The 21,460-nt window shown below is 46.1% G+C and overlaps 1 protein-coding gene across 22 annotated transcripts in view; it reads left to right on the forward strand.

Annotated features, from left to right (window-relative positions):
- LIMCH1 (LIM and calponin homology domains 1) overlaps nucleotides 1-21,460 on the forward strand; it is a 349,220-nt gene that overhangs the window by 294,598 nt on the left and 33,162 nt on the right. For all 22 annotated transcript variants that reach the window (XM_070068159.1, XM_017350869.3, XM_070068155.1 and 19 more), the window contains 4 exons: nucleotides 1,072-1,229; nucleotides 1,420-1,828; nucleotides 7,563-7,781; nucleotides 19,633-19,723. In XM_070068159.1, coding sequence (XP_069924260.1) covers nucleotides 1,072-1,229; nucleotides 1,420-1,828; nucleotides 7,563-7,781; nucleotides 19,633-19,723 — 877 coding nt within the window. The remainder of the gene's footprint in view (nucleotides 1-1,071; nucleotides 1,230-1,419; nucleotides 1,829-7,562; nucleotides 7,782-19,632; nucleotides 19,724-21,460) is intronic.

Here is a 21,460-nt window from a genome sequence, read left to right on the forward strand (position 1 = left end):
ATTCTGTTATCAGCAAATCTCTTGGCAAGACAGACTATAAATAGGAAGAAGTGATGTTTCATACGATTATGGTGTGAGGCAGCTCTCCAAAACAGGCAGCTGACATGGAGTAAGGTCATGTAGATCACACGGCTGTGCTTAAAGGCACTGCCCTGATATGGGTACACACATAATATCTGAACTTTCCTGCCTTTGAGGCATTCCCGTTCTAGCCAGACCGAAGTTGGGTTGTATGTGAATGCCCTAGCCCAGTGCCTCTTCTCATCGTCAGCGTTCACTGAACTCTGCACGGGGCCAGGCGTCTGGCACAGTGATCAAGATGCTACCGGGGGCACTTGCACCTCATTTTGCAGTGTCTGGTTCAAACCCTGGCTCCTCTGCTTCCTTTCTTTTTTTTATTTTTTTAGAGATTTATATTTATTTGAGAGGTAGAGTTACAGACAGAGAAAGGGAGAAACAGAGAGAAAGGTCTTCTGTCCACTGGTTCACTCCCCAAATGACTGCAATAGCCAGAGCTGAGCTGATCCGAAGCCAGGAGCCAGGAGTTTCTTCTGAGTCTCCCATGTGGCTGCAGGGACCCACGGACTTGGGCCATCTTCCACTGCTTTCCCAGGCCATAGCAGAGAGCTGGATGGAAAGAGGAGCAGCCGGGACTAGAACCAGCACCCACATGGGATGCCAGCACTACAGGCAGAGGCTTAGCCCACTATGCCATAGCGCCAGCCGCTCCTCTGCTTGCTTTCTGACTTCCTGCTAACACACACCTTGGGAGGCAGCAGGTGATGGCTCACATAATTGGGTCCCTCCTACCCATATGGAAGCCCTGGATTGAATTCCAGGATCCTAGATATGGCCTGGCTCATCCCTGGTTATTGTGGGCATTTGGAGAGATCTTCAATCTTTCTCCATCTGTGTGTCTTTCTATCTATCTGCCTTTCAAAGAAAATGAAAATTGATTTTTAAACATTTTTTAGAAAAGACACAAACAATGATTAGTAAGAAATAGATACACTGGGAAGAGTGGAAGTGGAGTTCTGCACAGGCCTGAAGAATGCTGTCTCTCCCACCCAGGACCTGGCTCGTTGGAAGAGTCGTAGGAGAAGTGCATCACAAGACTTGATCAAGAAAGAGGAGGAAAGAAAAAAAATGGAGAAGTTACTGGCTGGAGAGGATGGAACCAGTGAACGAAGGAAAAGCATCAAGACCTACAGAGAAATTGTTCAAGAAAAGTGGGTTCTTTCTGGGCTTGTGTTTGAATGTACAATATTATCTAGTGTTTTTCTAAAACTTGCCTGTTACAAAGACTTCACGCTGGTATTTCACACACCCTGTGCTATGTGTTCAGCTCTGTCTTGGTCCTTTGCAATTTTCATGACTGTTGACTTTGTTCTTGCTTCCTCCTCCCCTGCCCTGACCTAGAGAGCGGAGAGAGAGAGAGCTGCACGAAGCATATAAGAACGCACGGTCGCAGGAGGAGGCCGACGGGATCCTGCAGCAATACATCGAGAGGTTCACCATCAGCGAGGCTGTTCTTGAACGCTTGGAGATGCCAAAAATTCTGGAAAGAAGCCATTCAACAGAGCCAAACTTATCCTCCTTCCTGAGCGACCCCAACCCCATGAAATACCTGCGGCAACAGTCACTGCCTCCGCCCAAGTTCACTGCCACTGTGGAAACCACCATCGCGCGTGCCAGTGCCCCGGATGCCAGCACGGCAGCAGGCAGTGGGTCCCCCAGCAAAACTGTGACCCCCAAAGCAGTGCCTATGCTGACACCCAAGCCTTACTCCCAGCCCAAAAACTCTCAAGAGGTTCTCAAGACCTTTAAGGTAGGACCCATTTCTTAAGAGTAGATCTCAAAACTGAACCGGAGGTACTCGAAAAGGAGTACCCTGACCCAGAAAAGCGGGATTATTTTGCAAACCAAAAGCAAAATGTGTTGACATTTGTAACCGCTCATTTGTGTGTCAGAAGGCTGTGCTTGCAAGTCCTTAGGTGATAGATGCCATCCTAGGTTACTATTGTTGATATTGATGGGCTCTCATGGCAGATAGTCTGGTCATAACCAAAAGCCAGGTGTTTTCTCATTTGATCAAATGGCCCAGATTCAATATAGAAGTGGTAATTTGGTAATAACCTAGTGTCTCCAACGAGGAGACAAGGTGAACCCCTCAAAGAAAAATTCTAATTGCTTTTGGTTTAAATAGAAGATAGGCAGCTACCTCTATTTTTTTTTTCTTTTTAAAGATTTATTTTATTTATTTTATTTATTTATCTGTAACAGAGAGAGGTGGAGCCAGAGAGAGACAGAGAGAGAGAGAGAGAGCTTCTTCCATCTGCTGGTTCGCTCCCCAGATGGCTGCACTGGCCAGAGCTGAGCTGATCTTAAGCCAGGAGCCAGGCGCTTCTGCTGCCTCTCCCGCGCGGGTGCAGGGCCCAGGACTTGGGCCATCTTCTGCTGCTTTCCCAGGGCAGAGCAGAGAGCTGGACTGGAAGAGGCGCAGCCGGGACTAGAACCAGTGCCCATAGGGGATGCCGGCGCTGCAAGCCGGGGCTTTAACCCACTGCGCCACAGCGCTGGCCCCTCAGCTACCTCTCTTTTATGAAGAAATTGACATCCTATCCAAAAAGATGCTACAGTTGAAAAAAAAAACTTCGAGGAATACATGGGAACATGGGACATACTTGGTCCTCAGGTGAGACAGGGTAGTTTTTTAAGAAGAAAGAAACAGGATTATTTTACCAAGGAATGTGTAAAGTAATGTTCCAGAACAAAAGAGCCTATGACAGCCACACATCTTTTCCCTGCCTCAGCTACCAGCATCTCCCCTTCTATCATGAGGAACCCCCGTCCTTTGTCGTAAGTCTTCTGACTACAAAGAAAACGCGGTCCTCATTGTCCCTGCATACCGCATGAGTGTGTAATAGAAGACAGAGGTGGAATTCATCCCTGGGAGATGCGACCATTGTGACTGTAAAAGTTTACATAACGGAACTAAGTGAGCAATGTGATGCCAGGCATCTCCCTATTGAATTTCACAGGGAACCCACTGCACGCTCTGACTTTTGCTTAAATGACTCTGAATGTTTCTTAAACATTGTGCCTTAGGCTTTGATGGAACACAAGAAAAACGTCCGGGCTGTCTCATCTGGATTTGAATTGAGACATTTGTCCCTTTGGGGCAGGGTCTGTGTCCTTCATGTTTACAGCTCCATCCTGAGAGCCTGGCAGAGGTTCCCAGGCCATGGTAGGCACTGCAAGGGCTTATGGAATGAATAAATGGATTTCACTGAGAAAATGAGCTATGGATCATGCAGACTTACACACACACACACACACAAACACACCCGTATGTGCTCAGTGGTGTGCCTAAGTGTTACGGGGCTTTCCTTCACCCAGGCCTATAACGATAAATGACCTGTGACTGTCCAAAGCAAAAAATTTCATGTTGAGGGGGCCTAGAACAGAGGTGGAGAATACACTTATCTAACAGGCTATCCAAGCATCTGATGATACCAGCTAAATGTCCGTTTCCCCTCCCTTGAGTACATAGTACAATGTGATTATTTAAGCAGAAGAAATGAGACGACTTTATAGCAAAACAGAAAGCGCTGTCTTTGACCACCATAGCAGTCAGTGTAGCAGGTGTAACAGGTGCTCTAGAGGCCTCAGGAGAGCACCTGGGCGGGAATGTGTTGAGAAACTTCAGGAGAGGTCCGACAGCTGGAGTCCACTCTTTTAAAAAAGAAATTATTTACTTGAAAGGCAGAGTTGCAGAGGCAGAGGGAGAGACTGAAGAAGAAAGAACTTCCATCCACTGGTTCACTCCACATATGGTTGCAAAGGCCTGGGCTAGGCCAGGCTGAAGCCAGAAGCCAGGAGCTTCATCTGGGTCTCACACATGGATGGCAGGGGCCCAAGTGCTTAGGCCATTTTTTGTTGCTTTCCCAGACACATTAGGAGGGAGCTGTATCAGAACTGGAGCATAGGGCCGGCGCCGTGGCTCAATAGGCTAATCCTCCACCTTGCGGCGCCGGCACACCGGGTTCTAGTCCCGGTCAGGGCGCCGGATTCTGTCCCGGTTGCCCCTCTTCTAGGCCAGCTCTCTGCTATGGCCAGGGAGTGCAGTGGAGGATGGCCCAGGTGCTTGGGCCCTGCACCCCATGGGAGACCAGGAAAAGCACCTGGATCCTGGCTCCTGCCATCGGATCAGCGCGGTGCGCCGGCTGCAGCGGCGGCCATTGGAGGGTGAACCAACGGCAAAGGAAGACCTTTCTCTCTGTCTCTCTCTCTCACTGTTCACTCTGCCTGTCAAAAAAAAAAAAAAAAAAAAAAAAAGAACTGGAGCATCTGGGACTTGAACCGGCGCCCATAGGGGATGCCGGCGTGACAGGAGACAGCTTAACCCACTGCACCACAGCACCAGCTCCTAGAGTTCACTCTTGATAGTGGATATTCCTTTTATTCATCAGTAACCTTGATGGATATCCATGCTATTTCTAGCCAAGAGTCCACCGAGTGGATGGGAGGGCACTTGTGACCAAAGGTTGTATGTAAATATGACAGTTGTTAAGAGGTAATGCCAAGACAGAAGCTAAGGGGTGTATGTGTGTGTGTATACAAGGATACTACAAAGTTTCATACAAATTTCAAGGATACTTCAAAATTCCAGTGGCCGCTACCCAGGCCCCCACTGGTAGCATCCCCTTGGCAGGAACCCGCCCTGGAGTGAGCACTAGTACCCCTCCCATACATAGCATGTGGGCACACGACCCGTCCAAGGGTACCAAGCCACACCATCTAGAATTCAGCCCCTTCCCAGCCGCTCAGACACCACAGGACTGCCCAGTGGGATCCTCCTCAGACCTCAGATGCCCCTCTCAACCCCACCCTGGCCATCAGTCCATCATTGGAAAATTGAAAAAAAAAAAAAGATAAGTTTATTTTGGTACAAAGAAATTGTGACAGCCATGCATGCAAAAGTCTTCAAAAACTTTATGAAACCCATGTATTGTGGGTTTATTGCACCACATAAACTTAACTTGATTTTTCTGCAGACCATCTGAAGTGCCCTCGTGTGTGTGTGCTTACAGAGGGTCAGGTGGCAGAGGACACTGGCTCAGTTGCTGCCTTGGTGCAGCAGAATTAAGAGCAAGGCAAGATCTAAGGCAACATTTTCCAAACCAAGAATTGCCGCTTGTTGCAGGTTATAAAATCAATTTGGTATTTTGGAATCAGCATGGTTTATTTTTAATGAAGTGCTTTAGAATATAATTTTTATTTAAAAAAAAACATAGTGCATCAAACACAAAAGAGATACATGTTGTTTGGGGAAAGTTCTGTTTCAGGTATATTTACATGTATGCTGAGTTGTGATTTAATTTTTTTTTTTTTTTTTTGACAGGCAGAGTGGACAGTGAGAGAGAGAGACAGAGAGAAAGGTCTTCCTTTTGCTGTTGGTTCACCCTCCAATGGCCACCGCGGCTGCGCTGATCTGAAGGCAGGAGCCAGGTGCTTTTCCTGGTCTCCCATGGGGTGCAGGGCCCAAGGACTTGGGCCATCCTCCACTGCCTTCCCGGGCCACAGCAGAGAGCTGGCCTGGAAGAGGGGCAACCGGGACAGAATCCGGTGCCCCGACCGGGAGTAGAACCCGGTGTGCCGGCGCTGCAAGGCGCCTAGTGAGCCACGGCGCCGGCCTTTAAATTGTTTTTTTCTGAGTAGCAGATAATAGCATATGGACACCAGTAGGTGAAGGTAAACAAACTCTGATGAATATCTGGCTTCCCAGGTGTTGTTCATCTTCTTTGTGAAGATTTGCCTTCATAAAATATTTAGAAGGCTTAATTACAATAGCTAAAATTTAAGTACTTAAAATGAGTCAGGTTTTGTTCTAAAATTTGTACATATATGAATCTATAAAAGCCCCTAAATCTCTGTATGAATGAGAAAATGTTACTTTAAATTTTTGAGTTAGGGGCTGGCACTGTGGCTCAGTAGGTTAATCCTCCGCCTGCGGCACTGGCATCCCATATGGCCGCCGATTCTAGTCCCGGCTGTTCCTCTTCTGATCCAGCTTTCTGCTGTGGCCTGGGAAAGCAGTAGAAGGAGGCCCAAATGTTTGGGCCCCTGCACCCGCATGGGAGACCAGGAAGAAGCACCTGGCTCCTGGCTTCGGATCGGCACAGCTCCCGCCATGTGGCCATAAAAAATATTTTGAGATGAATACAGAGGATAAGAAACTTGTTGAAGGGTAGACATATGACCTAACAGCTAAGACACTGGTTGGGACGTCCCATATCCATGTTCCTGGATTCAAGTCCCTATTGCACTCCCAAATCCAGCTTCCTGCACATTTGGGAATGAACCAGTAGATGAGAGCTCTCTGTCTGTCTCCCTGTTTCTCTTTGTCTGCTGCCCAGATAAATGAATGAGTAGATAAGAAAGTAAGTTTTTGGAGGGAAAAGGATGAAGATGACCTGGCTGCTGGGTGGCAGAGCCAGGACTCGGTCTCAGGTGTTCTAGCTGCAGTCTCATGCACACTCTACATCTGCCTCGGACTCCAGCATGGGGAGTTCTAGGTGCCTTTCAGCGAGCCGGGCTCACTACCCTCTCTGCTCCTTCTTTATACACTTTCCCTAGATGTAAGTATACAACAAAAATATTTTATTGTATGTGATCTTTTTTCCTTGAAAAAAAAATTAGGGTTGTAAAATTAACTGGAAATGGGGATACTTTGTAACATAGGTGCCCTGACCCTCCATGACAGCTATAAAAAAGTACCCATTGGCCAGCACCACAGCTCAGTAGGCTAATTCTCCGCCTGTGGCACCGGCACCCTGGGTTCTAGTCCCGGTTGGGGTGCCGGTTCTGTCTCAGTTGCTGCTCTTCCAGTCCAACTCTGCTGTGGCCCGGGAGTGCAGTGGAGGATGGCTCAGGTCCTTGGGCCCTGCACCCGCATGGGAGACCAGGAGGAAGCACCTGGCTCCTGGCTTCAGATCGGCATAGCGCGCCGGCCGTAGCGGCCATTTGCGGGGTGAACCAACGGAAGGAAGACCTTTCTCTGTCTCTCTCTCTCACTGTCCAACTCTGCCTGTCAAAAAAAAAAAAAAAAAAAAGTACCCATTGTCCCCTCCGCCACCATAAGGTAAACTGTAGAATATTCCTGATATGAGGTAGGTTCCACCTACATTTGTATGTTAACCAGAAAAAAAGTCAAAATGTGTGAAATAGCAGTTTGATCTTAAATGAAAAATTACTGGAACTCAAATATGTGATGTGTGTGTATTTAAGATTCTTTTGGCTTTCTGTACTTTAAAATAAAAGTGCACCTTAAATAAGGTAAATATGAAATATAATCTATAGTGAAGTAGTCTAAGACCAATTCTCATTTAAAGAGGGTCTTGAAGATGTTATTTGTAAAAGCCCTGAATTTTGGAACTGAGTAAAATATTTGACAGCCCTTTGTCTTCATTGGCCTGTTTACCAAATGATCATCCTATAAGGAAATTCTAGTGTGGTTTTTTGAGAAACAGCATGTTTTGTGTTCATTGTGATCTCTATAGGTAGATGGGAAAGTCAGCATGAACGGAGAGACAGCCCACGGAGATGAGGAAGAGAAGGGAAGAGAGTGTCCCACAGTGACACCTGCTGTCTCCTTAACCACGTCCCAGATGTTTGAAGGTGTGGCCAGAGTGCACGGGTCACCAGTGGAGCTCAAGCAAGACAACAACAGCGTTGAGATCAACATAAAGAAGCCAAATCCTGTTCCCCAGGAAGCGACAGTAAGAACCAAAGTTATTTTTCCTCTTTGAGATCATGCCGTCATCAAACAATCTGTTTTTAAAAATAAGCAGGAAGCAGGTTGTGACAGTGATCCATTTCTGACTATATGGGTATACTGTATGTTTGCTAGGGCTGCGTATCAGAGTACCACACAGGATAGCTTAACAACAGAAATAAATTACCCCGTAGTCATGGTAATGAGAGGCCCAGCACCAAGATGCTGGCAGGATTCTATCTGTTGGCAGTGAACAATCAGTTTCGTGCTTCTTTCCTAGTTTCTGGTGGTAGCTGGCAATTTGGACATTGCTTGGCTTGTGGGCGCATCTTCCTGACCTCTGCCTTATTATCACGTGTTCTCCCTGTGTACGTGGCTATTCAAACTGCCACTGGTACAAGGACACCAGTCACACTGACATGGGATCCACCTTGCTCCATTGTGACCTTGTCTTAGCTGATGTCTCCAACCACTGTATTTCCTAATACGGGTACATTCTGAGGCCCTAAGCATTAGCACTCCAGTGTATGAGTTTTGGGACACCCAGTTCAACCCATAGCACTAGGTTATGGTAGAAAGATAATACTGTTTATGAGCAAGAAATTACTTTTCTTGTCTTCACCTTCTTGGGTTTCAGTGTTAAAGAAAAACAGATAAATTTTTAAAATATCCTTTTTTCCATTGGTTCATTAGACTTGTTACTATAACCTGAAAATAATTAGAACTTAACAAAACCTGGCTTCTCATCCTTACTAATATGTAGAAAAGTATCTTATTAATTACAAAAAAAGATTCATAAAAATAAAACTCATTTTTATTAGCTTAACCCCTTAAATTCAGAGGAATAGAAAGTATGGGTCAGTGGCCAAGCTGAAATACATAGGGTCACCCGACAGCAGCAAGAAAGGGAACCGAAGATGACATTGTATTTGCCACTTTAGAGCATCAAACATCAATCAGGAATATTATGCTTTCATGGATTCTTCTCCAGAAAGGCTCCTGCTTGTTTTTCTGATCAAACCAAAGCAGTGACTACTGCTGTAGAGGTAGCCCAGGCTGCGGGTATGAGCTGGACTCTTCCACCTCATTTATCCTCCTGGAGGCTGGGTTTCTTGTATTTTAACATACAGCATTTGGATCTATAGTGTAGTTAAGGGAGGTGAAACTGTCAAGAATGCACCCCTGCCCCTCCCCCAGCACCTAAAGAGTCGGTCCAGAAGGAAGCTCCTCCTCCAGCTCTGGAGCTGAGCATCAGGTGACCCACCCAACAAAAACCCGTCCAGTGGACTGCTGAGGTGACCCACCCAACAAAAACCCATCCAGTGGACTGCCTAAGGTGACCCACCCAACAAAAACCCGTCCAGTGGACTGCTGAGGTGACCCACCCAACAAAAACCCATCCAGTGGACTGCTGAGGTGACCCACCCAACAAAAACCTGTCCATGGACTGCCTAAGGTGACCCACCCAACAAAAACCCATCCATGGACTGCTGAGGTGACCCACCCAACAAAAACCCATCCATGGACTGCTGAGGTGACCCACCCAACAAAAACCCGTCCAGTGGACTGCTGAGGTGACCCACCCAACAAAAACCTGTCCATGGACTGCCTAAGGTGACCCACCCAACAAAAACCCATCCATGGACTGCTGAGGTGACCCACCCAACAAAAACCCGTCCAGTGGCCTGCTGAGGTGACCCACCCAACAAAAACCCGTCCAGTGAACTGCTAAGGTGACTCACCCAACAAAAACCCGTCCAGTGGACTGCTGAGGTGACCCACCCAACAAAAACCTGTCCAGTGGACTGCTGAGGTGACCACCCAACAAAAACCCGTCCAGTGGCCTGGCTGTGACACTTATTATCTCTGGGATTTACCTCTTGAACAGTAAACTTCCTTTTTCAGAGGATTTGAGGGAGTGAAATCCTTTCCCACGGTACACAGTGCTTTGTGAAAGAGACTCCAGTGGGAAGAGACCATGGAGCATGGTTCCTGGGCTCCAAGAGCGTGGTGTTGGGATCCAGGCAAAGGCTGAGTCTCTTCACCTGGGCTCCAGTGTTACTTTTCATTCCCATCCACACAGCCACCTCTGGCAAGCTCTCACAAGTGATTGTGATACAGAATATTGAATTCTGGAGCAGAATGGGAACTTAACTGGTGGAGTAAACATTATTTATGCTCTTAAATGTAAATAAGAAGCTCCCTAACTTAGTAGCCATCATATGGAAAAGTTGTTTCTCTGGGACAGCTCGTAATTCTGTCCTTATTTCTCTTTGGCCATACTTGGAAAGTCCATTCAGAAAAAGAGATGTCATACTGACTAAACACCCCTCCAAGTACCTTGCTTTATGGTTTGGTTGGTTTTTTAAAGATTTATTTTATTATTTGAAAGGCAGAGTGACAATAAAGAGGAAAAGACAAATAGAGAAAGAGATATTCCATCTGAGAGTTCACTCCCCAAATGGCCACAATAACCAGGGCTAGGCCAGGCTGAAGCCAGGAGCCAGGAACTCCATGCTGGTCTCCCACATGGGCGATAGGAGGCCAGGCACTTCAGCCATCTTCTTCTGCTTTCCCAGTCATGTTAACAGGGAACGGGATCTGAAGTGGAGTAGCTAGGACCTGAACCAGTGTTCCAGTATGGAACACAGACGTCCCAGGTGGCGGCTGTACCCGCTGTGCCACAATGCCAACCCCAGACTACCTTGTTTTTGTTTGTTTGTTAATTTTTTATTTATTTAGTCTTTAGTTCTTATCATATTCAATAGAATTCATAGATAGAATTCAAAGAATGTTATGTTTTTCCTTTCCTGTCTCCCTCCCTCTCTTTCATTTTTTCTTTAGTTTTTGAGATATTTTTAATTTGCATTATAGTCAAGGGTTTAACACTGCACCCAAATAAAGAGTTTAACAGTAAAAAATAAAAAGACCCTATTTTAGTGAGAATACAGGCAAGACCAAAGTACCTGGATTTAAGAGGAGGAAAATTACATAACCTAAAATAAATCATGCTATTTCAGAAGTTTAGATGCCTTCGTAAGGAGAACTTGAAACCAGAGGTGGCCTTACAGACCTCCTTCCTGGAAAGCAGCCTGGTCCTGGGCAACTCCTGACACAGGTCCACACTCATGGACAAGCCTGGAAATCTCTTCCTCTGGTAGATGTCTTCCTTGGAAACATTGCCTAGGTCAGAGTAGTTTCTAGTTCAGTAAAGCCTAATGGTTCTCAGTAGGTAGTAGAATGTGTGTACCCTGTTAGGCTCTTAAATTAACGAGAGCAGAAGCCATTACATTATTTCCTGTTGCTATTATGTTACTATCTGTCCAAATGGATCAGACTATGCACCCAGTTGTTGGCTGGACTTTGCATAACTTTGTCTCCTTACTAAGGCACTCTGCATACTCACTTGTGACTTCTGACACTAGAAGTTTTCCATTCGCGTGTGTTACCCCAAGAGTCATTTTAAAAGAATCACTTCTCCAGTAAACCTACTCCTCATTTTACTTCCTTCTCTGCTCTTCCAAGAAAAAAACATTCCTTGACTCTGTTACAGCCAGCATAGTCCTGTTGAAAAAGTGCAATCAGTTGGTCTCATGGCAAAATATGGTGGCTGACTTTAAACAGGAGGCTGTTCTTGAGCATGTCCAAGGGATTGATACGAGCTTGGACTGCAAGTGTTGCTTCTAACTCATATGCCCTGTGCTGTGGAGCTGTCAAAGGAATAGTGTTCTTCTTTTTAAATAGTGTCTTTCTTCCGAAAACTGCATTCCCAACAGATGCTCTCTACAGAGGAGTAGCCTCACCCACCACTAAAATGTCACAGTGCCTTTAGGACAAGCTGGAACTGTTCCAAGGGCACAACAGCAGCTGTAGGCAGGAACAGTGACTGGGCTCGCGAGACAGAGCAGCAGAGAAGGACGGCCAGGACACCAGGTGGGGAGAGTTGGAGTGTCAGCCCCTTCGAATGACGTCATGCCATCTCTTTAGTTTCCTTTATCTCACTCTTCTCATTTGAAGCTCTTGGGACCATGAATCTTCCTTTAGAAATACAGAGGGGATTCACAAAGTTCATGCAAAAAGGGAATTAAAAGATAAGTTTATTTTGCTGCAGCAAACACTTCTAAATCCATGTATAGTTTTTTTTTTTCATAGTATACACTTTCTGTGGACTTGTTGAAGTCCCCACATGGATCCTAAATTAAGTCAGAATATTTTTTAATTCTGTGGCTGTTCCTGCAACAAATTCCAGATCATACGCAGTTGAGTCACCTGCACAGTAGGGAGGCAGTAATAGCAATTACCTTGTAGTTGGGTGCCTGTGAGCTGGTGAGTATGAATTAAGAAACTATTCACACCAGGTTCTAGTCCCGGTCGGGGCGCCGGATTATGTCCCGGTTGCCCCTCTTCCAGGCCAGCTCTCTGCTGTGGCCAGGGAGTGCAGTGGAGGATGGCCCAAGTGCTTGGGCCCTGCACCCCATGGGAGACCAGGATAAGTACCTGGCTCCTGCCATTGGATCAACGTGGTGCGCCGGCTGCAGAGTGCCAGCCGCGGCGGCCATTGGAGGGTGAACCAACGGCAAAAGGAAGACCTTTCTCTCTGTCTCTCTCTCTCACTATCCACTCTGCCTGTCAAAAAAAAAAAAAAAAAAAAGAAACTATTCAGCACCTTGTTTTTTACAGAAGAATAAAACTACAAACATACTCAAAAAATTCATAAAACAACTAGAAAAGTATAGAAAACAATATATAACTGAACACTGGATTATAGAGTAGGAAGACCAGATGGATATAAGATTGCAAAGAACAGAAAAGATCACTGAGCTTGGTTTCATATGGAAAGGTTTTGTGTGAGGTATAGATTTTGAAACTTGACCTTCAGTGTGAGACTCGGGGGAGAGAAGCAGGCTGTTACTGGAAGTAGCAGGATCAAGGGGCATGGACAGTAGGAAGGAGCCCCCCAGTGGAATGGGCAGTGATGAGCGTGATGAGGTGCTACATACTCCAGACAGAAGGGTCAGGTCCCACTCTGCTCACCCCCTGCCCCCAGTTATCCCTGTGGTATTTCTGGGTTTTTTTGTTCATTACAGCATCTCTGCCCAGTAGAAACCTAACACTTTTCTTTGCACTTAAAAATATTGGCTTCTATAAGAAAATCCTGCTATATTACAAACACAGACTCCTAGAGTACAAGATTGGAAATGACTTTGGGCAGTCGTCTGAACTGATGACTGATTTATCCTACGTTTAGTGGCCTGCGTGGTGGAGAGGAGGGTGGAGTGTCTCCCTCACAGTTGTTCCAGTGATTTCTTGATCCACTGAGATTTGTCGTTGTATTTGAATCTCTTCTTTCCTCAATGGTACCAAAATGACCCTTTCCTAAACTACTCTAAACAGTAGGTCAAAGATCAAACACTGTCTGCACACGGTGAATGGGCCTCACTTGCTACTTAAAAAAGCAAGTGCAGTAGTGGTATGTGCACCAGATAGTCACTGTGAGAATGTGCATCTATAGAGCACCTGGCCCAATGTCAAGGTGACTCACTGCAGGGGCCCCTAAATTCTTTATAATTTTGTCACACAACAAATGAGAGCAAGGAAGCTATAATACGTTTTTCAGGAGCTCACAAAGAGGATAGGTGTAAAGTTTCTTTGACTGAAATAAGATGGTCAAAATTACCAGTTTGAACAGATGTGAATTTCATACACATGAGATGAATTCCTTGTCCTTTTCCAATTCAGCTGCTCAGTTGTTCCAGTTGTAATTCTGTCAGAAACACACGGATGTGGACAGCTTTTTCCAGAAGACAGCTGCTCTTGCCAGTACTCACATGATTCTCCTACAGCTCTCTCTGTCCCCCTGTCGTTGTTCACTCCTCCCCAGTTCTTGGCTTCTTCCTGCCACCAAGACAGCAAGACTCCCGTGCCCCACCCCAGCACCCCCGGTGCTTCGGTCCCCCTGTCCCAGCGCTGGTGATCAGCTCCCTCTCCCAGGCTCATCCCCTGCGGTCCCCCTGGCTGGCTGCACTTCCCCGCAGATGTGTGGCGGTGCTTCCTTGCTGACCAGGGGCCGGCGAGGGTGTTGGGTGTCTCAACGACTTCATCTGCTTTTTCTCAAACTTAGTAGCAAGGTAGGTCTGCTTTTCCCATCTCGAAAAAGCCCTGGGCTTTCCTCTTGAAAATTCAGTACTTGGCTTATGCTTTCTGTTCCAGGAAAACAATCAGGCCCTTTCTTGAAGCATTTTGTTTTGCTGGGAGAGCAGGAGGAAAGCATTTGAGTAGGTGCTGGTTTCCTTACAACTGAGGCTGGCTGCAAATTCCTTGTAGATGTCAAATGTCACAAACACTTCTTTAGAAACTGGGTTTTTTTTCCCATCTAGAAGTATTTGTGCGGTTGTGAGATTTTGTGCTCTTTAAAGGTCTTTAGGATGTTTAGATACAGAAGTGTGAACAGATTTTAAGAAAGCACACATCAGGGAAAATTAAAAAATTAACCCTGGCCCATCTTACGTGGATCAGAGCCTCAGATTGTTGGTTAGAAAAGTTTAGTACCCCCAACTAACAAACAAAGGAACAAACAAACAAAAGCCAGCACTGAAAGCACAAAAAGCCCAATCCTCCATATGGTCTCCCCTTCCTTCCAGTGGCAATGGATCCTGGGAGGTGTGACACTGAAAAGAGAAACATCTGTCCAGCCTATGTGGCACCTGGGATGTGATGCCAGGGCATAAACAGACTGATTTTTCCAAGCTTGTGTGTTGAGAAGTCATTCATGAATGGAGCCAGGAAATCGCTCCCAGCCACAGAACTGTCACTCACTTGCCCTCCAGCCATCAAGGTCTAATGAGCAGCCCAGGCTCGGCGCATCTCTGTGTTAGAGACAGGAGCAGAACCATGGTGCTGCTAGGTTAGCCACCTTGGCTTTGTGGCTACGCCAAGGCTTCCCAAGCCAGGAAGCTGTCCCCTCCTACCTGGGGCCTTGGGGCCGAGTCTGGCACCTGGGCCGGTTTGGATCCCATTCCTGGTCCGAGGGGAAGCTAGCGCCTGGCTCAGATTCACGTAACTTTCCTGTGCTCCGCTTCACTCACGTCCGGGGATCTGCTCTGTTTACTTGTTTTCATCTCTGAGAAAGCGTTGCCACGTGAAGAAGGAAACGCGTCTCCTCTGTTGAGCTGTAACCAAAGGAAAATACGGGTCAGAGAGTGCGTTTTCCAGCAAGACGGGTTTGTTTGCGGCCAGCCCCTGAGGCCATCTGAACTGGCTGAAACTGCTGACGTGGAGGTGATGATGTGAGCACACAAGAAGCAGGCCTTCGGGACGGAGTGCGCAGACCTGAGTCAGTGAGCCTGACTCTGCGCCTTCCTTTGGGTACAGGTGCTCTATATCCGTTGCAAACTACAGAAAACTATACAGAAAATCTGAACTACCTAATACTCCAGCCACTCAGAAATCAATACTGTTCAAGTTTTTTTTTTTTTTTAAATGTGTATACTTCTCTTTTTCTCAGGGTATATAAAACGGTTTTCAGTAGGTTTGTGGTGTTCAGATTGTGTGGTAGCGCAAATGTCTCTCAATTTATCCTTAATCGTTTGCTGGCAGTGGCCTCGTGTTGCCGACTAGTGTGCATTTAAGCTAAGTGTGGGAGTGTGAACTCTAGAAGTAATGCATTATCACACGTGTTTGCCTGATGTGGGTTCTGTGCCTCTCACAACCTGGATCAGGTGGGAGCCCCAAGAGAGGCTGATGCTGGGGCCTGTCTGGTCTCCTGTCCCCAGATTCCAGGCAGTGCTGATCTTTTGCAGAACAAATGAATGGAAGGTAGAAGGAGGAAAGGGCATGGAAAAGGTTATTTGAATCATTTTGGCAATAAACTTGAGACTTGGTTGCTTCTTATGCATTGAGACCTCTGTATCCCTGGGGACAACTTGGAGGTGAGTGACTCCAAGCCAGATGAGGAAACATTGAGGTGACCAGCACAGAACAGGGTTCCCACCTGCCCTCCCTGCTAGTGTGACCCTGGCTAAGTCGATTAATCTCTTGGGCCTGTTTCATCACCCGTATAGAGGAAACCGCGTCAGTTCTCACCCGTGTGTGTTCCCTCTGAGGACCCAGTGAGCTAAGCCATGGTAAACGCCCCTGACACATGGCACATGCCATGAATATCGAACGTGGTGACTGTTGCGGCTGTTACCATTTGCCATACAGAAAGCTGGAGTGCCGCCTCTCAAGCTTCATGGTAAGGTGAAATACATTGGATTATCCAGATTTTGGTATTTGAGTTTTGAGCTGCGAGCAATGCATTTAGAAATGTGTGAATTCTTGAAAGTTGGAGGCCCCCGTTAGTCATGTGTGAGCGAAATGTTACTGGAACATGGTGTGCTAGTGAAGTGATCCTTAGTGAGATGCTGAGTGCTGGGGGCTGTGGCTCCTTACATCATGGCTAAGCGACTTCATGAATTGTCCTATTTCACTGATCCATTTTAGCATCTCCAAGTCAGGATTTGTCTCATCATGGTGTCCTGTTAGCCGACAGGGTGTTTTCTGTCTTCTTAGCTCTTAACACAACACAGTGTAAAGCTGACAGCATGTTAGATGTAATAAAATATGTTCATTTCTTTGGGCGCGTTTGGGCTGGGGAGACTTTGTCCCTCTTTGGCCGTTAGTGTATTTTGTTTCTGGGAAGTGGCAGCACCCGTGTTCTCCGGAATACCGTTCAGCAACAGGTAGCTGCCAATGTGCTTCCCAGCCTCAGATGGGAACTGAGGCTCGTGAGTGTATTTAAAAACTGCAGAATCCCTGCGAATCCATCAGTGTAATGCTCATTTCCCACCTAGGGTTTTAAACGTGTATTTCAACTTAATATCACGTTCTTCCAGAATTGATACGTAGCTATCCATCCTTAGAAAATGCTTATTTAATTATGAAGACTTCAAAACTACACCATCCAGCAAAGGAAATATCACACTTTTGTCACTAGATACTGTTGTAACCTTTTTTAGAAGCTTGAAAGTTTTGTTGCTTAAAGTGTTTTTTCAAGGATTCAATGACAGTTTCTACCCAATGCGTTAATGTAAGAAGACTTTCATTTTGGTTACTTGAGAAGCAGATTTTGATTTACAGGTAAAATATAAACACAAGAGACAATAACTTCATAGCTTCTTTAGAACTCACAAGGATATTTTGTAAAGTATTTAATAATACCTTTCCTGACATCAATTTTAGCCTTTGTCTTAAAATATTTTTATATTTATGAACTATTGTATATAGGCTTTAAAAATTCCACTTTAGCCCTTTATCAGAAACTTCTACTAAAAAAATCATGAATTTGTTTTCTTTAGCTGTCAAGGTTAGTCTAGCTAGTACTTAATTCAGACTTCCACTTATTTTTTTCATCCAGACACTAGTGTTGGATTTCATTCTAAACTCAAGTGGCTCCCAATGAAGGACAATGTAAAATTACATTGATTTTGTTTTCTGATTACAGAAATTATAGGTGGTCACTGTAGAACTTTTTAGAATACATGAAAAATATTCCTGCAAAGAGAAGGAAATGGCATCCAAAATTTAAGTACATTAAAAATCATTATGATTAATATTCTATATTTTCTTTTTTTTTTAATGGTCTTTTTTTTAAAAGATTCTTTATTTACTTGAGAGAGTTACAGACAGAGAGGGAGAGACAGAGAGAAAGGTCTTGCATCCACTGGTTCACTCCCCAAATGGCCAGAGCTGAGCCAAAGCGAGGCCAGGAGCCAGGAGTTTCTTCAGGGTCTCCTATATGAGTTCAGGGGCCCAAGGACTTGGGCCATCTTCTGCTGTTTTCCTAGGCCATAGTAGAGAGCTGGATTGGAAGTGGAGTAGCCGGGTGTTGAACCAGCGCCCATATGGGATGCCAACATTGCAGGCAGAGGCTTAACTTACTACACCACAGCACCGGCCCCCATTATGGTCTTTATATACATTTAATATGTATTGACATATGTGTGTATAGGCATTAATACTATCCTATAAATGTAGACATCATAATATATATGGAGTTTATATTTTTAACTTAATATTAGGTAAGTGTTTTTACATGTCGTTAACTATTGTTCAGTATCTTATTTTTCGAGTGTGTGATATTTCCCTTTATGCATGAAAGTAACTCATTCAATCATTCCCCAATTGTTGGATATTTAGGTCATTTCCTAGTTTGTTACTATTATAAATTCCTTCCAAAAGAAAACTGTTCTGATTGAGGTATTGCTGAGAGAGATGGAGGTGATGGTGCTGTGTCAAGTGGGGATGAGCCAGGGAGCTCCGAATCAGATTCGCTGATGGAAGAACAAGGAGGCAGTCAAGACTAACCTTGGGGGCCGATGCTGTGGCACAGCTGGTTAATGCCCTGGCCTGAAGCGCCGGCATCCCACACGGGCACTGGTTCGAGACCCAGCTGTTCCACTTCCGATCCAGCTCTCTGCTATGGCCTGGGATAGCAGTAGAAGATGGCCCAAGACCTTGGGCCCCTGCACCTATGTAGGAGACCCAGAAGAGGCTCCTGGCTCCTGGCTTCAGATCGGCATAACTCCGACCATTGTGGCCAATTGGGGAGTGAACCATTGGATGGAATACCTCTCTCTCTCTCTCTCTCTCTCTCTCTCTGTAACTGACTTTCAAATAAAAATAAATAAACCTTTAAAAAAAAGAAAGACTAACTTTGGCTCCCAGCTGTGGGGACAGAAAGGAAGAGAAGGATACACAAATTATTCTGTTAGATGCTTGGCAGAACTGGGCAAATGGTGGCTACTCATGAGGTGTGAGTCAAAGACCACTGCCAAGTTTAATTGGTATGATGAAGGGAAAAAGTGGTACCATAAACACAAATTGCCAGATTTGGAAGAGGATCTAGTGTGTTGAGTGTCACCATTTGGCACCATCCAGATGGGTAGTTGAGCTGAACTAAACTTGAATTGTCTTCAGGCTGGAGATGAAAGTACGGGCCATGCATGATAGAGAATGTAGCGCTGAGCCCGTGGGAATCATTGAGAGATTGGAGTATGACACAGCACAGGTGGAGGGGAATTGAAGTCTTTGGGAATTACTCATTAAAAAAAAAAAAAAGAAATAGATAATCATTGAGAGAAAAGGGGGAGGGGAGAGAGAGAACTAGAATCCCAATAAGGGAGAGTCATTGGGAGCCCAGGAAGGAAGAGAACTTCAAGAATAAAATTTGCAATGCTGAGAGCCACAAGCAGCTGTACTGGGGACAGGCCACTGTGAGGGTAGCTGTAACCTTTAAAAACAAAGCAAAGCAAAGCAAAGGCCTGGCATTGTGGCCCTGCGGGTTCAGCTGCCTTTGTGTTCTACTTCCACCCCAGCTGCCTGCTAATGTGCTTAGGAAGGCAGTGGAAGGTGGTCCAAGAACTTGCCACCCATGTAAGAGACCTGGACAAAGTTCCAGGCTTCTGGATTCAGCTTTGCCTGCCCTGGCTTTTGCAAGCATTGGAGGAGTGAACCAATGCATGGAAAATCCGTGTGTGTGTGTGTGTGTGTGTGTGTGTACGTATGTGTCTCATTCTCTTTGTCACCCTGACTTTCAAATCAATAAATAATTAAATGCTACTTCCTCGACCCTATGCCAACTTGGAAGGCACTGAGGAACCTGTGACGTTGTCCGTGCAGCAATGCCTCATCCGAGGCGGGCAGCAGAGGGCCAGGAGACAGATGCACGTACCTGAACTCCTTCCAGCAAGTTCACGATCTCACCACAAAGCCGCCCAGGAGACAGAAGCCTCGAAATTAGTGTTGTTAAAAATCCTTTAGCTGTGGAACACGTTCAAAGGAGTGATTTATTCAAGCGGGGGGAATCTCTTTTTCAGGCCACCACGGAGGAAACAGAACTGAACAGCCACGAAGATGAGAATGATGGCGGAGAACCAGGAAGTGAGAATGTAGACCTTGCCACATCAGGTTTGTTTCACAGTGGCCTGGTTGTAAGGTTGATCCTGTTAACTCTCACAGCACAGTGCAGGAATCCTTCCTATGGAGCCAGCGAGTGGATGCCAGACTCTGCGAGTGGTGTGGTTGTGCTGCCACCCAGAGGCTATTTAGGGGAATTCTCGCCATAGGATTGACGCTGTAGCAGTGGAAGCCCTTGCTGGTTTTGTTCCACGGTGGTATTTTGTTTCTTGAAAGTCTGTCCCTGTCATAATAAAGAATACTGTATTGCCACAAAGAATGCTAGAAATAGAGGGTCATGTTTTGACAGCAAGAGGTAAGATTTAAATCAAAATTGCATCATAAAAATAGAAGCTGAAATGGTATGTGAATGTGGACAGGAGTGTGTGCGTATATTGTGCCCATTGTTTAGAGAGAGATCACCGGACTGTAAAGTACTCTTCTCCTATTATTTTGCATTTGCAGTCACATTTTCATTCACTGCTCCTTTTGACAAACACGAAAACCTCTTATCCCCCTTCTAATACCAAATTATTTTTAAATAGCATTTTAAAATAAATTAATTCCACAATCAAAAATAGTAGTGGGCTGGCGCTGCGGCTCAATAGGCTGATCCTCCACCTAGCGGCACCAGCACCCCGGGTTTTAGTCCCGGTCGGGGCGCCGGATTTTGTCCCGGTTGCCCCTCTTCCAGGCCAGCTCTCTAGTGTGGCCAGGGAGTGCAGTGGAGGATGGCCCAAGTGCTTGGGCCCTGCACCCCATGGGAGACCAGGATAAGCACCTAGCTCCTGCCTTCAGATCAGCGCGGTGCGCCAGCTGGCTGTACCGCCCCGGCCGCAGTGGCCGTTGGAGGGTGAACCAATGGCAAAGGAAGACCTTTCTCTCTGTCTCTCTCTCTCTCTCTCACTGTCCACTCTGCCTGTAAAAAAAAAATAGTAGCATATACCTTTTTTAAAAAGGATTTATTTATTTATTTATTTCAAAAATTGTAGTTAGAAAGAGAGAGACAGAGATCTTCCATCTGTTGATTTACTCCCCAGGTGTCTGTAATGGCCAGGGCTGGGCCAGGCCAAAGCCAGGAGCCAACGGCTTCTTCCAGGTCTCCTGTGTATGACAAAGGCCAGGCACTTAGGCCATCCTCCACTGCTTTTCCAGGCCATAAGCAGGGAGTGGGTCAGAAGCGGAGCAGGGGCCGGCACTGTGGCGTAGCAGGTAAAGCTGCTGCCTGCAGTGCCGGCATCCCCTGTGGGCGCCAGTTCAAGTCCCGGCTGCTCTTCTTCCAATCCAGCTCTCTGCTGTGGCCTGGGAAATCAGTAGAAGATGGCCCAAGTCCTTGGGCCCTTGCACCCACATGGGAGACCCAGAGGAAGCTCCTGGCTCCTGGCTCCAGATCAGCGCAGCTCCAACTGTTGTGGCCATCTGGGAAGCGAACCAGCGGATGGAAGACCCCTCTCTCTCTGCCTCTCCTCCCTCTCTGTGTGACTCTAACTTTCAAATAATAAATAAATCTTTAAGAAAAAAAAAGTGGAGCAGCCCAGGCATAAACCAGCACCCTTAGGGGTTGCTGGGGTTGCGCCTGGCAGCCTCACCTGCTGCACCACAGTGCTGGCTGCAGTAATGTGTACTTTTCCTGACTCAGCTGCCTCTACATTCTGATATGCCTCTCTGGGGTAACTTTTCCGCCCGCTCTAATGTGTATATACTTCTTTTCTTTTTCTTTTTCTTTTTCTTTTTCTTTTTCTTTTTCTT

Source organism: Oryctolagus cuniculus, chromosome 2 (assembly GCF_964237555.1).
Source record: "Oryctolagus cuniculus chromosome 2, mOryCun1.1, whole genome shotgun sequence".
NCBI lineage: Eukaryota > Metazoa > Chordata > Mammalia > Lagomorpha > Leporidae > Oryctolagus > Oryctolagus cuniculus.